Genomic DNA, 13,466 nt, shown 5'->3' with positions numbered 1-13,466 from the left:
AGCTCTGTCCAGAAATAACTGAACAAGTGTCAATGGATCAGAGGTGCCAAGCTTTGGAAAGAAGCTCTTCTCTTTCTTTTCTTCATTTGTTTTCTATACTTACTTCCAGCCTCGTCTGTTTAAAGGTTTACTCCTTCGGTTCTAAACTTTACTTAGACCCGTATTGGAACGAGACAAAGCTTCCCTTGGTTTGCTGATTCAGCTCTCTGTGTTGGCGTGATCTTACACGGAGTAATGAACTCGAGACATGAGTCAAGCATCCTACGCTCTTTCCCATCTCTCTTGGGACACAAGCTTCGTCCCCATGGAGAGATGAACTACATCTCATGGAGTATAGATACTATGAAAAGGTTTTAAGATAATGCTTTTTTAAGATAATGTTATTTCACGGTTTTCTTAATTTAAAAATTCTACGCACTTTAAACCTTTTTAAAGTCAAATCTACACGCTTTATACTATGAAAACAATTATAACAGTAAAGCTAGAAACAAGACGAACTGCTTCAAGTCTCAAAAAAACTAATCAAAGATTTCCCAACTAGATCTTTGGGTTTTACTTGTTCAAATTTCACGTATTAGACGTGAAAAAAGGAATTATCTAGTCTCACTTAGATATCTTTTTCTTATTTATCTCAACTAAGTCTCTTTGAAGTACAATTTCAACACAAGAATATAAACAAAATTGTCGCATTGTTGTTGTAAAAATGTACTACACACCAAACTCCAACCCCAAAACTAAACCCTTATAATTACCCCACACGCACACACAAGCAAACCCTCACATCTCAAGTTAAGAGAAATATCTCTAAACAAATATGAACGGCATGAGTGGATCTTCTCAGACGGCTCCGGCACCTTCACCATCGGCGTTCTTCCAACATCGCCGCCGTCATCACGGTGGCATGATGCACATGACTTTCTTTTGGGGCAAAAACACGGAGGTTCTATTCGACGGCTGGCCAGGGACCAATCTGACCATGTATTGGGTCTGCCTCGCCAGCATTTTCGTCTTTTCTGCATTTTCAGAGTATATTTCGCGGTGCGGAGTCATGAAAGCTGGTCCGGCTAGCTTTGGCGGCGGGCTTATCCAGACGGTGGTTTACACTGTGAGGGCTGGTTTGTCTTATTTGATCATGTTGGCTGTGATGTCATTCAATGGAGGAGTCTTCTTGGCTGCAATGGCTGGTTTTGGATTAGGGTTTATGATTTTTGGAAGTAGGTCTTTTAAAGACACTGGTAGTAATAACAATCACACCGAGGTTCAGTCACATTGTTGATTCATATTTGTTTTGTGGCTTTATCGTTTTGTTTTTTTCCCCCTGAAAGTCTGAAATAGCAATAATGATGAAAATAAAATCTTCCAACATTTTTAGATCTAGTTGATTCTCAATTTTTTTCTTGTTGTGTCGAAAAGATAATTGTTTACGGTCTGGTTAATTTAATAAACTACGAAACAAACGCTGATCATCGCGAAGCTAATTCATGTGCTGACATATTAGCTAATTTTCCCCTTATTTTTAATAATCTACGAGGGTGTATCATATCCTTCTTACTAAACTCTGTAACTGTTGACAGTGATTAATAAAACCAAGATTAGCCGGAAAAAAAAAAGAAACAAACGCTGATCCAGGTCCTGTAGTTTATGTATTTATTTAAATTATTGATGTATTCCTAATTCGTGAATTCAGGAAGAAGTTGCGATTTGTAAAAAATTCAGACTTGATGGCACATATACACATTGCAATTTAGTGAAAAATATCTTCTTCTTTATTATGAGTTTTCAGAGATTCGGTTGTTGTTAACCTTATCAGCACCTAAATATAGCGGTCAATATATAAATAATCACGATTTTGAGAGTTTATATAATATTTTGAATTTTTGTGTAGTTCAATTTGATAAATGTACTGCTATAAAGTTCGTGAAGAAATAGACATGACGTATAAAATTCATATAGTATTTTAAAATTTTTGTTTAGTTCAGTGTGAAATACACACTACTACAAACTTTGTGAAAGAATATACATGATGGTGTAAAGTTAATGTTGAAATAGATATTTTTCCCAAAAAAAGACATTAGAAAACTGATAGGTTGCTGGAGGTTATGTATAAGTACGTGCTAGCTAGTTTTAGCAAATATCATTTGATTAATAATAGTCGATAATAATCTAGTACGAAAAAATATACACTATATATATTGGCACGTACGTACGGACTGGATTTCAATAATTTGGTATCAGCAGACACATGTCTCTTTGGGTTTCTCCTAGTCAGTTCCCAAATTAATTTGTGACTTGTGTTTCCATTATGACGGCATTCTACGTGGATTTTGGATCATTTCTCTGTTTTGTTTTTGGAAAACAAAAATAGTTAAATCCAGATCTAATAAAACACAGAGACCTAACCTTCAAATGGAAAGTGTAATCCATAGATGGATCATTTTCCAAATATTCAAAAGGACCATAAACGATGGACTTATCAACATGGTCACATATGAAACTAGTAATTTCACATTAGAAAGGAATTAATTCCTGGCCTGGACCAACTTGACCACCATGTAGTTATTTTGGATCACTTCTCACTATGTAGTAGTTTCATTTTTTTTTATTAGACCATTCTAATGTTAATATAAAACTCGAATCTAAACGGATGCAATTGAAAGAAAAAAAACAGTTTAGTTATGTATTCCATCACATATTCAGAGTTTGATATATATGTATATAAGGTCAGCTTCATTATAACGAGCTCTTCAAGACTTTGTATTGTATGTATTTATAACATAGGTCACCATATATGTACTAGCTCTCTTGTTCCATATCATAATTTGCATTTTGCACATGTTATACATCATCATTAAATGTCACCGTACATTTTTATTATTAACAATTTCAACACACAAAGAAAAAGATTTGACGGATTTAGAGAGGGCAACAAAAGTGACAACAATAAAAAAAGGTAAAAAGAAAAAATGAATCACAACTCACAAACATTAAAAACCGAGATAAAGAGTTAGGAACTCAGTACATGAAACCAGCGACCAAAGCCACGGTGGTTGCGACCAAGCCGGTGAGCATATCGGCCGTAACAATGACGGCAGAGTTAGGTTTCTTAGAGGAAGGTCCAGGTGCGGATGCATGGTCGTGGCCGTCGCCTTCGTGGTGATCATGACCGTCGTGGTTTTCCTGAGCCGAAACCATCGCAATCATGGCCAACAGAAGACAAGCCACAGTGATCTGAATAAAGATCTTCTTCATCATGTTTGTCCGAGGCTTGTTTTTGTTATCACGCTGCTAATAAGGTTGATAAATGCGGAGACGAGACTGGGATGTTCTTTTGTTGTGACAATAGATTCTTGATAGTGGATTTATATAGAGAAGTTAAAAACCTCTTGTGGACGTCTATTTTTGTTCTTTATTCCAGCTTGCTCAAGGCAGAAATTCTTTACACTATACTAATTGATATCTTATGAATTTGCATGTTTTTAAGTATCATTTTGTGTGCATATTTATCACTATATCATCATCATTTAGGCATATTTAGGTTGCATTGTATTTCATTTGTCTATATTAGGTGATAGAGATGTCATTTGGTGAGTTGGAAGCATTTAGAGCTTGATTTGATGCAAAAAGAGTGATTTTGGTCGAGAAACAAAATGGAGCCTAAGTGTCAGAGCGGCCTTCTGCAGCGGTGTAATGTACCAAGTCAAAAACCAGCTGGGAAAATAACTCCCTCCCTGTCCAACTTCGACTTCTCGCAGTGGCCAAGTGACGACGTGTCAAAAACCAGCTGTGATGTCACAGCGGCTTTTTGCACCTCCAGCGGCTTATTGGACGCGTAAAAAACCAGCTGTGACACTTAGAAAAAATATTCACATCTGTTTTTACCAAATTTTACCCAAATTATCTTGGGTCAACCCAGGTTTGTTGGGTCGACCCAGCTCGTTTTTAGGCTACTATAAATAATCTTTAGACCCTAACGATGGGATGATCTTGTTTTCTCTTAAGAACACATTGAAACCTTGAAGAAAGATTGAATCTTTAGTCTCTTTTCTTCTTATTTCTTTGTGATTATTGGATTAAACTTGCTTCTCAACATGATTTCTCTTAAATCAACCATGGGTTTAAGGTTAATCATGAAGATTAGTGAGTAGACTCCTTTTGGATTCATGGATTAGGGAGACTAAGGGTGATTAAGCTAGATCTAAGGTGTTTTAGTATAGATCTCTCTTGTTCCTTGCTAGTAGAGTGTTCTCAATGCATCTTTTAAGTTGGCCTCTCAAAAATTGAGCTTTAGGCATTTCCCACCCACAAGGTGTTTGATGAAATGCCTGAACCAACTCTCCTAAGCTTTTAACATACTTTGCCAAAGAGATTTGTTGTTAAAGGTGTTAAGATGGCTAGTAGACTTGTTCTCCATGATTGCTTTTGTAACATTCAACCAAAGAGATTTGATGCTTGAGTTGCCTTAGCAAATGAACATTCATCTAGAGATAGAGTTTGTTTAGGATTGTGTCTAGGCTTAAGGTTGATAGATTGATTGAAAAGCTGCCACCTTTAGATTGAAACTTGATCACCCGATGTCAATTCCCTAATCCCATGAGTCCTCTTGCTTCATATTGAGAAACAAAGATCATTTCTTTATTGCATTTCAACTCTAGTTCTTAGTTCTCTTCACTCCACTTATTGATTGCACTTAGATTAAGCATGGTCTTGCATTCCCTTTGCTTTAGAATCACTTAAGATTGGTTCGACAATCTTTTATACTACAACATTTGGTTAGGGACCTTTGAAAAGTCCTAACATCAAATTGGCGCCGTTGCCAAGTTCTAAGTTGATTTTGACATTGAGATTTAGTCACTTGCTTGAGACTAAGTCATTTTTATTTTTATTGTGATATTGGCTCTGCTTCTTCCTCTTTTTGCATTTCAGGTGTATGAACTTGAGAAGTAGAGACACTACAAACCTCACTCCATTAGTACCAGAAATCAGAACCTTGAGAGCTTTAGTGAAGCATGGGAGAGGTTTAAGGGCTATTGGTCTCAGTGTCCACACCATGGATTCACAAAGGAAAGCTTGCTGAGCACATTCTACAGGGGTGCTCTACCTGAGTATAGAGCCAGATTAGACACAGCAAGCAATGGATTCTTCCTAGGCAGAACTAAAGAGGATGCAGAGGAGCTGGTTGAGAACATGGTGAAGAGTGACTCAGTCTACAGTGGGGAGCACGACAGGGCCAACAGAAGTGATGATCAGCCCACAAGGAAGGAGATTAAGTCTCTCCAAGATAAGCTAGACATGCTTATCAAAGAGAAGGCTAAGCAAGGGCAGTTGAACTCTGTTGGGGACCAGAAACAAAAGCAGCATGCAGGGATCAAGGAGGTTGATGGATTAGAAAGCCAAGAGGAACTGTGCTTCATCAATGCTAATGGCACCTGGTATAGGAAAGAGCCAAACTTTCAATACCAAAACAACAACCAGCAAAGACCTCACTACAACAATCAGCAAGGAGGATACCAGGCCACACAAAGCTACCCTTCTGGTTTCAGCAACCAAAGTAATCAGTCTACTCAAGCTCAAGGCAGTTCTTCTCAAGCTCCAACTTCAGATTCAAGTGTGGATTCTATGTTCAAGAAACTCTTGGAATTTCAAGCCAGAAATGAGAAGACAATGGTTTATGAGTTCAAGAACATCCACACAAAGATTAATAGGAACTACTCTGACCTCAACAACAAGTTCTTACAACTTGCATCTCGCTTCAACACTTTGGAGAGTCAGGTCGCCTCTATGCCATCATCTTCTAAGAGCTCAATGGGATCTCTACCAGGAAAACCAGAAAAGAATCCCAAGGTGTCTTGCAATGTTATCATCTCTACTACTTCTTCAGAGATTGGGCTGAGTGATTATGAGAAAGAGGTAGATGAGATTGAGAAGCTAGTGTTTGGGACTAAGCTTGGGAAAGTTGAGAAATTGGTTATAGCAACAGCTGAAGCACGAATGGTGGATAAAGCTATGGAAAGGGTTCAGGTACAAGCTGAAAGGAAGGTTGAAGCAACGAATTTGCAGAGAGCTGAGCCTAAGGCTGAGAAACCGGTAGAAAGGAGAGCTGACCACAAGCTGAAAGAGGCCACGCTGGAAGAAGCTCATGAGGTTGAGCTACCACCATATGAGGTCCCACTCCCATTTCCACAAAGGGTCCTCACCAAAGCTCAGAAGAAGGTTATCTCCAAGTTCAGAAAAGATCTTAGTGATGTTGGGGTCAGGCTCCCAGAAATCTCCGGTATGCGTGAAGCTCATGTCCAAATGATGCTCATCAAGGACATTCTACACCACCAAGCAGAAGTGGCTGAGCTTTTGGACATCTCCATTTTGAAGATTGATCCACCAGTCCCTCCACAGTCCCTCCCTAAGCTAGAGTCTCAAGGGAAGTTCACATTGTCTTGCTCCCTTGGTAAGATCACTATGAATGATGCTTTGGTTGATTCTGGTGCAAGTGTGAATGTGATCTCATTGGAAATGGTGAAAAGTCTTGGTATTGAGAGCATGGAGCCAAACACATCTTCTCTCATGTTTGGGGATTCATCTTCTACAACCCCCATTGGCCTCATCAAGGATTTCCCTTTGAAGATCGGAGCATGCACAATTCCTGTAGACCTTACTGTTCTGAAGATGGCAACTGAGAAGAGAGTTCCTTTGATCCTTGGCACTCCATTTCTCATAACAGTTGGAGCTTGCATTGACTTCCCAAACAAGAAGGTCACACTCCTCAATGTGAACAAAGCTGTCTCCTACCCAATTCAGTCTTCAATGGATGTTGGGTATTGTGGAACAATCACTTGTGAAGAACCATCCATTGAGAATATCCAAGCTGGAGTGGCTGTTTGTAAGGAAGAAGGTCTTATTGGAGAGTCTTCTCGAGAGCTATGTGTTGAGCACTTGAAAAGTGCTAAAATGGAGGAGGTGAGTAGAGCCACAAAGGCTGCTCATGACATGAAGAAGATAGTGAAAGAAACTCATTCTCCACCTCTTGATAAGACTCCTCAGACTCTCACTCTCCACCCAATGAAGCTCAAGAATGGAACCATTGAGTACAAGATCAAGTGCAAAGGCAGGTCCAAGCCATTCTCAAGTGCAAGGGCCATCATCACTCCTCAGCTTCAAAACGACCCCATCAAGCTCCAAGAACTCCTCTCTCAGGTCCTCACCATCACTCTTGAAGGTGGGAAGGATCCTCTTTCTCACTAGTATAAGAGAAAAGGTAGTCAAGCTAGTGACTCAAAACAAGCTCACTTGGGAGGAATTCCCATGGTTATCCTTGTATATAAATCTGCTATTTCATTTCTTTATGTTTTCAATAAGTGTAGCAGAAGTTTCATGCCATCTCAAAGCTCAAGCTCTAGACACCCCATCACCACACTTCACTCTCCACTTGAGGTATCACTCCAACCCTTCTTTGTACATACCATTGCTTTGATCATATTTTCGGTATCTCCTTCTATCTTATTCACACAGAGACCGTGTGATTTAAGTGTGGGGGAGGTACCAAGTATTTAATCATGTTTGTTTTATTGATTGTGAGTCTCATGCATTGCATTGTACATTCATATATGCATAGAAAAAACCATAAAAATTAAAAAAAAAATTGAAAAATGCATAAAGAATCATGTAGTTGCATCACTTGCATTCTTAGGATTGAGTCTAAATCATATAGATTGCATTCACTTGCATATGGAGCAGCTGTTGATAATGCCTTGTAAAGAACACTTGTTTGCACTGAATTTGACACCCTAGTTAAGCATATCAAGTAGCTTGTGCATCTCTTGAAAGCCTTGCATGCTTCGTGCCTTGAAAACTCTTCTTGAAACTTGTATGCTTGCTTGTCATTGACATTGTTCTGAAAACCAGCTCCAAACTGAACTTAGGCTTAAATGAACTTAATTTGTCTCACTTATGGGCATTTGCATACTTGATCATGGTTCTCATACAGATTTGGATTATCTTTTTCCATTGTACCACTCTTTGTTAACCCAAATGGTACTCCCTCACCCTTGAACCCTTACCTTTCTTTGAAGCCAACATTGATTTGCATGAGTGAAGCCTTTTCTGATAGCTTGTCATGTGCAAAATCTTGAGAGTATTAGAGGCGACATGGATTTGTTCTCATTTCTTGCTAGCATAGAATCATGATTTGAGCTAGCTTCTAGGATGATGGTTGGGTTTATGTCCTCTATAAGCTTATATCTTGGGTTTGGGTAGTGAGAAAGTTGAGAAAAATGAACAAAAGAGTGTAGATTGATAAGAAAAGCCTTAGGGACCTTAGAATAAAAAGAAAAGAAAGCTCTAGATTGTGGTCTTTGACTCCTTCCCCCTAAAAAAAAAAAAGAAAAGAAAAGAAAAAAAATGATAAGAAGAATCAATAAGATAGTGGGGAAGGGAAAAGAGAAGTAAGAGCTAAGCATTGAGCAAAGATTGTCCCTAGTTAGCTAAGTAAAAAGAAAAGAAAAAGAGAAATTTTTTCATTGGGTTAGACATGAAATTGAGTTGCTATTTGGGTTATGGAATGAAGTGAATGGGGGTAGAACTTGTAATCACTTAGGAAAAGGGTAGAATGATGAGAGTGGATCCATGTATGCATGAGTTGCTTCTAATCTTAGATAAATTTTGCATAATGATCAAGCTCCTTTTCTTGAGTGATAACCACTTTAAAATGATACATTTGAATCCTTCTCTTCATTCACTTTAGACCATTTGTTTACCTAGCCAAATGATTGAGATCATGTGCCCATTTGTGAGAATCCACCTTGTGTGTGTGTGTGTGAATCAATGTGAGAGCTGGTAGGAAGACTTGTTGGTTGATGAGTATTGCATCTTGTGTAGAGACATAAGAGTATTAATAGGCCTTGAGAAGCTAGAGTTTAATAAGAGAGTTTGCTCATGCTATTTGCTATGTTTCTTTAGGATGTCAAGTTGAGTGCCATGAGTGTTTCTTTTGGTTATAAGCTCCCATCTTTATATCTCTCCTCCTTGAGTTTTGAAAAGTTTACTTGAGGGCAAGTAAAGTACTAGTGTGAGGGAGTTGATATCTTATGAATTTGCATGTTTTTAAGTATCATTTTGTGTGCATATTTATCACTATATCATCATCATTTAGGCATATTTAGGTTGCATTGCACTTCATTTGTCTATATTAGGTGATGGAGATGTCATTTGGTGAGTTGGAAGCATTTAGAGCTTGATTTGATGCAAAAAGAGTGATTTTGGTCGAGAAACAAAATGGAGCCTAAGTGTCACAGCGGCCTTCTGCAGCGGTGTAATGTACCAAGTCAAAAACCAGCTGGGAAAATAACTCCCTCCCTGTCCAACTTCGACTTCTCGCAGTGGCCAAGTGACGACGTGTCAAAAACCAGCTGTGATGTCACAGCGGCTTTTTGCACCTCCAGCGGCTTATTGGACGCGTCAAAAACCAGCTGTGACACTTAGAAAAAATATTCACATCTGTTTTTACCAAATTTTACCCAAATTATCTTGGGTCAACCCAGGTTTGTTGGGTCGACCCAGCTCGTTTTTAGGCTACTATAAATAATCTTTAGACCCTAACGATGGGATGATCTTGTTTTCTCTTAAGAACACATTGAAACCTTGAAGAAAGATTGAATCTTTAGTCTCTTTTCTTCTTATTTCTTTGTGATTATTGGATTAAACTTGCTTCTCAACATGATTTCTCTTAAATCAACCATGGGTTTAAGGTTAATCATGAAGATTAGTGAGTAGACTCCTTTTGGATTCATGGATTAGGGAGACTAAGGCTGATTAAGCTAGATCTAAGGTGTTTTAATATAGATCTCTCTTGTTCCTTGCTAGTAGAGTGTTCTCAATGCATCTTTTAAGTTGGCATCTCAAAAGTTGAGCTTTAGGCATTTCCCACCCACAAGGTGTTTGATGAAATGCCTGAACCAACTCTCCTAAGCTTTTAACATACTTTGCCAAAGAGATTTGTTGTTAAAGGTGTTAAGATGGCTAGTAGACTTGTTCTCCATGATTGCTTTTGTAACATTCAACCAAAGAGATTTGATGCTTGAGTTGCCTTAGCAAATGAACATTCATCTAGAGATAGAGTTTGTTTAGGATTGTGTCTAGGCTTAAGGTTGATAGATTGATTGAAAAGCTGCCACCTTTAGATTGAAACTTGATCACCCGATGTCAATTTCCTAATCCCATGAGTCCTCTTGCTTCATATTGAGAAACAAAGATCATTTCTTTATTGCATTTCAACTCTAGTTCTTAATTCTCTTCACTCCACTTATTGATTGCACTTAAATTAAGCATGGTCTTGCATTCCCTTTGTTTTAGAATCACTTAAGATTGGTTCGACAATCTTTTATACTACAACATTTGGTTAGGGACCTTTGAAAAGTCCTAACATCACTAATATATTATATGATTGTTGACATTCCCTATTACTTTGTAATTATTAATTTTACAATAACATAAATTGGTGAACATATATATATATATATATGTGCTTCTAATTGAAAATATTGGATACTTTTTCTGTATTTTGTAACATTATATGAAACTGAAATAATACGAGCGACCCAATGACGACATTTATGTACACATTGCACAAGTCTGCCAGTAATGATCTATTTGTCAGACAAAAAAAATTATATTAAGTCAAACTTTATTTTAAAGACTTCAAGAAATTAAGAAAAGAAGAACGTGGAGGCAAATTATTAATTCTGTACGGTCGAAACAGATTTAGATAAACCAAATGATTTTGTTGTTTTTATATATTTTTTTTGCTCTGAATTGTTAGACTTTTACCAACCGCTTGTGTTATACAAATATCGCAGTGTGTTACACACGAGTTCAGAATAAGAAATAAGATAGACGCTTTAGACTTATTCAACAAGTTACGAATTTTGTATACTTGTCTGAAAATATTTTGTCTTTATTGAGATTCTGTGATTTTGTTTACAACAAATGATTGATCTTTATATAGAGATCGAATCAATACTAAGAAGAGACACACCTCTTCATGAAGAGTTACAACACTTTGTGTAATAACCGACTAATAACTAACTTATGTAAATGTATTAAGGAGAGATTAGATTATATAGTTTAACACTCCTCCTTAATCATATATCGACTTGACTCCAAGCTGCTTCCTGAGATCTTCAAACTTTGAACCGCCCAATGCTTTTGTGAGAATGTCTGCGAGTTGATCATCCCCTTTGCAATACTCGAGTTTAATGATTCATTTCTGCTCAACTTCCCTCACGAAATGATACTTGATCTCTATGTGATTCGTCCTTCTGTGTTGCACTGGATTCTTCCCAATTGCTATTGCTGATTTGTTGTCACATAGGATCAGAATGTCTCCTTCAAACTTATGTCCAAAGTCTTCAAATAACTTTTGTAACCACACGGCTTGATTTGCTGCTGCACACACGGCTATGTACTCCATCTCAGCCGTTGATTGTGCCACTGTTTGTTGCTTGCTTGACTGCCAACAAAACATGGCTGAACCAAGAGTAAACACATAACCTGAAGTGCTTTTCTTGTCTTCCTTAGAACCACCCCAGTCGCTGTCCGAGTAGCCTACAAGTCTTGGTTCTTCCACACTTGTAAAGTACACTCCAAAGTCTGAAGTTCCTTTGACATACCTTAACACCCTTTTGGCTTCTTGGTAGTGCTTCATGCGAGGTGATGACATGTATCTTGAGAGATAGGCGCTTGCATACAGCACATCCGGTCTTGATGCACACAAGTACAAAAGCCCTCCAACAATGTTTCTATACTTAGTCGGATCTCCATACTCCTTGTCATCTTCAATTTTTCCTCCTTTCCCTTGTGGTGTAAGTGGATTGCTTACACTCTTGCTGTCTCGCATCCCAAACTTGTCTACAAGTTTGTTTGCATATTTTTCTTGTGAAAGAAATATGCCTCCATCATCTTGAATAACTTCCATTCCAAGGAAGTAGTTCAACAATCCAAGATCCACCATCTCGAACTCCTTCTTCATGTTCTCCTTGAATGTGTTGATGATCTGAGTATTGTTTCCTGTGATGATTATATCATCCACATACAAACTCACGATCAACACATCTCCTCCTTGCTTCATGATGTTTAAGGCTGCATCATTCATACTCCTCTTGAAACCGTTTTGAAGAAAGTATGAATCTATCCTTCCATACCATGTCCTTGGGGCTTGCTTTAAACCATATAAAGCCTTGTGTAGCCTTAACACCTTGTGTTCCTTCCCATGCGTCATATACCCAGGCGGTTGTGTGACATACACTTCTTCTCTTAACTCCCCATTGAGAAAAGCTGACTTCACATCCATTTGATACAAACGCCACTTCATCTGAGCTGCATATGCGAGTATTGCTCTTATTGTATCATGTCTTGAGACAGGGGCAAACGTCTCAAGATAGTCAACACCATATTCTTGAGAGAACCCTCTAGCAACTAGCCGCGCCTTGTGCTTGATGTGATTGCCATTTTCATCGGTCTTGATCTTGTAGATCCACTTCACACTGATCACATTCTTCTTCTCTGGCTTGTCCACTAGTTCCCATGTCTTGTTCTTCTCTATCATGGCGATTTCCTCATCCATTGCCTTTCTCCATTCCTTCTTACCACACGCTTCATCATAAGTGTATGGTTCTTCTTGTGCATGAAGACAAGCTTCTATTGCTTGAGCCACCTCATCAAGGTCTACTCTCGGTGCCTTTTCCATGATTTCAATCATAGACTTGTACTTCTTTGGTGGCTCAGACGTTTCTCCATCTTCATCATTAGTATCATGATCATCATTTTGAATGAAAACAGGGCTAGAAGTACCTTCGGTTTGTTGAGTAGGCGTTTGAATGTCTTCCATAGACAACTCATGTGTCTTCCTGACTTCTTCTTGCCTTTCCCAATCCCACTTCTTGTTTTCTTCAAACTCTACATCTCTTGATACTTCAATATTCTCATTCTCCAGAATGAAAACTCTATAGCCTCTGGATTGATTGCTATATCCAACAAAGACTCCACGCTTTGCCTTGACGTCTAGCTTCCTCCTCTTTTGATCCGGAATATGTATGTAGCATAAGCTACCAAACATCCTCATGTGTGACACATCTGGCTTGTGTCCACACCACTTCTCTATAGGAGTGACATCATCTTCTATTGTCTTTGATGGTAGACGGTTCTGAAGATATGAAGCAGTGTATACCGCCTCTGCCCATAACTTGAGCGGTAAGTCTTGCTCAACCAACATCGATCTAGCCATCTCCACCAAGGTCATATTCATCCTCTCTGCTGCACCATTTTGTTGTGGTGAATAAGGCAATGTAACTTGCTTGTTGATTCCTTCTTCTTCACAGAACCGGTTGAATTCTTGTGAAGTGAACTCACCACCTCCATCTGATCTCAACGTCTTGATAGAACAATCCGATTGCTTCTCTACCATTGCCTTGAACTTCTTG

At 38.5% G+C, this 13,466-nt stretch overlaps 1 protein-coding gene and 1 pseudogene across 1 annotated transcript; one reads left to right on the top strand and one right to left on the bottom strand.

The window, feature by feature from the left end:
* The first annotated feature begins 701 nt into the window (after positions 1-701).
* LOC130496231 (copper transporter 3-like) lies at positions 702-1,365 on the top strand. Its single transcript, XM_056988126.1, has one exon. It carries the CDS (start codon positions 815-817, stop codon positions 1,274-1,276), a length of 462 nt encoding a protein of 153 aa, XP_056844106.1. The 5' UTR covers positions 702-814; the 3' UTR covers positions 1,277-1,365.
* Positions 1,366-4,968: 3,603 nt separating this feature from the next.
* LOC130497230 (small nucleolar RNA R71) lies at positions 4,969-5,054 on the bottom strand (annotated as a pseudogene).
* Positions 5,055-13,466: the final 8,412 nt, after the last annotated feature.

The sequence above is a fragment of the Raphanus sativus genome, chromosome 6, assembly GCF_000801105.2.
Source record: "Raphanus sativus cultivar WK10039 chromosome 6, ASM80110v3, whole genome shotgun sequence".
In the NCBI taxonomy this organism is placed as follows: Eukaryota; Viridiplantae; Streptophyta; class Magnoliopsida; order Brassicales; family Brassicaceae; genus Raphanus; species Raphanus sativus.
This window is presented reverse-complemented; position numbering and strand designations above follow the sequence as displayed.

Bases quoted from the DNA above. Each gene is read 5' to 3' on its own strand.
- LOC130496231 (XM_056988126.1), top strand. From the start codon at position 815: ATGAACGGCATGAGTGGATCTTCTCAGACGGCTCCGGCACCTTCACCA.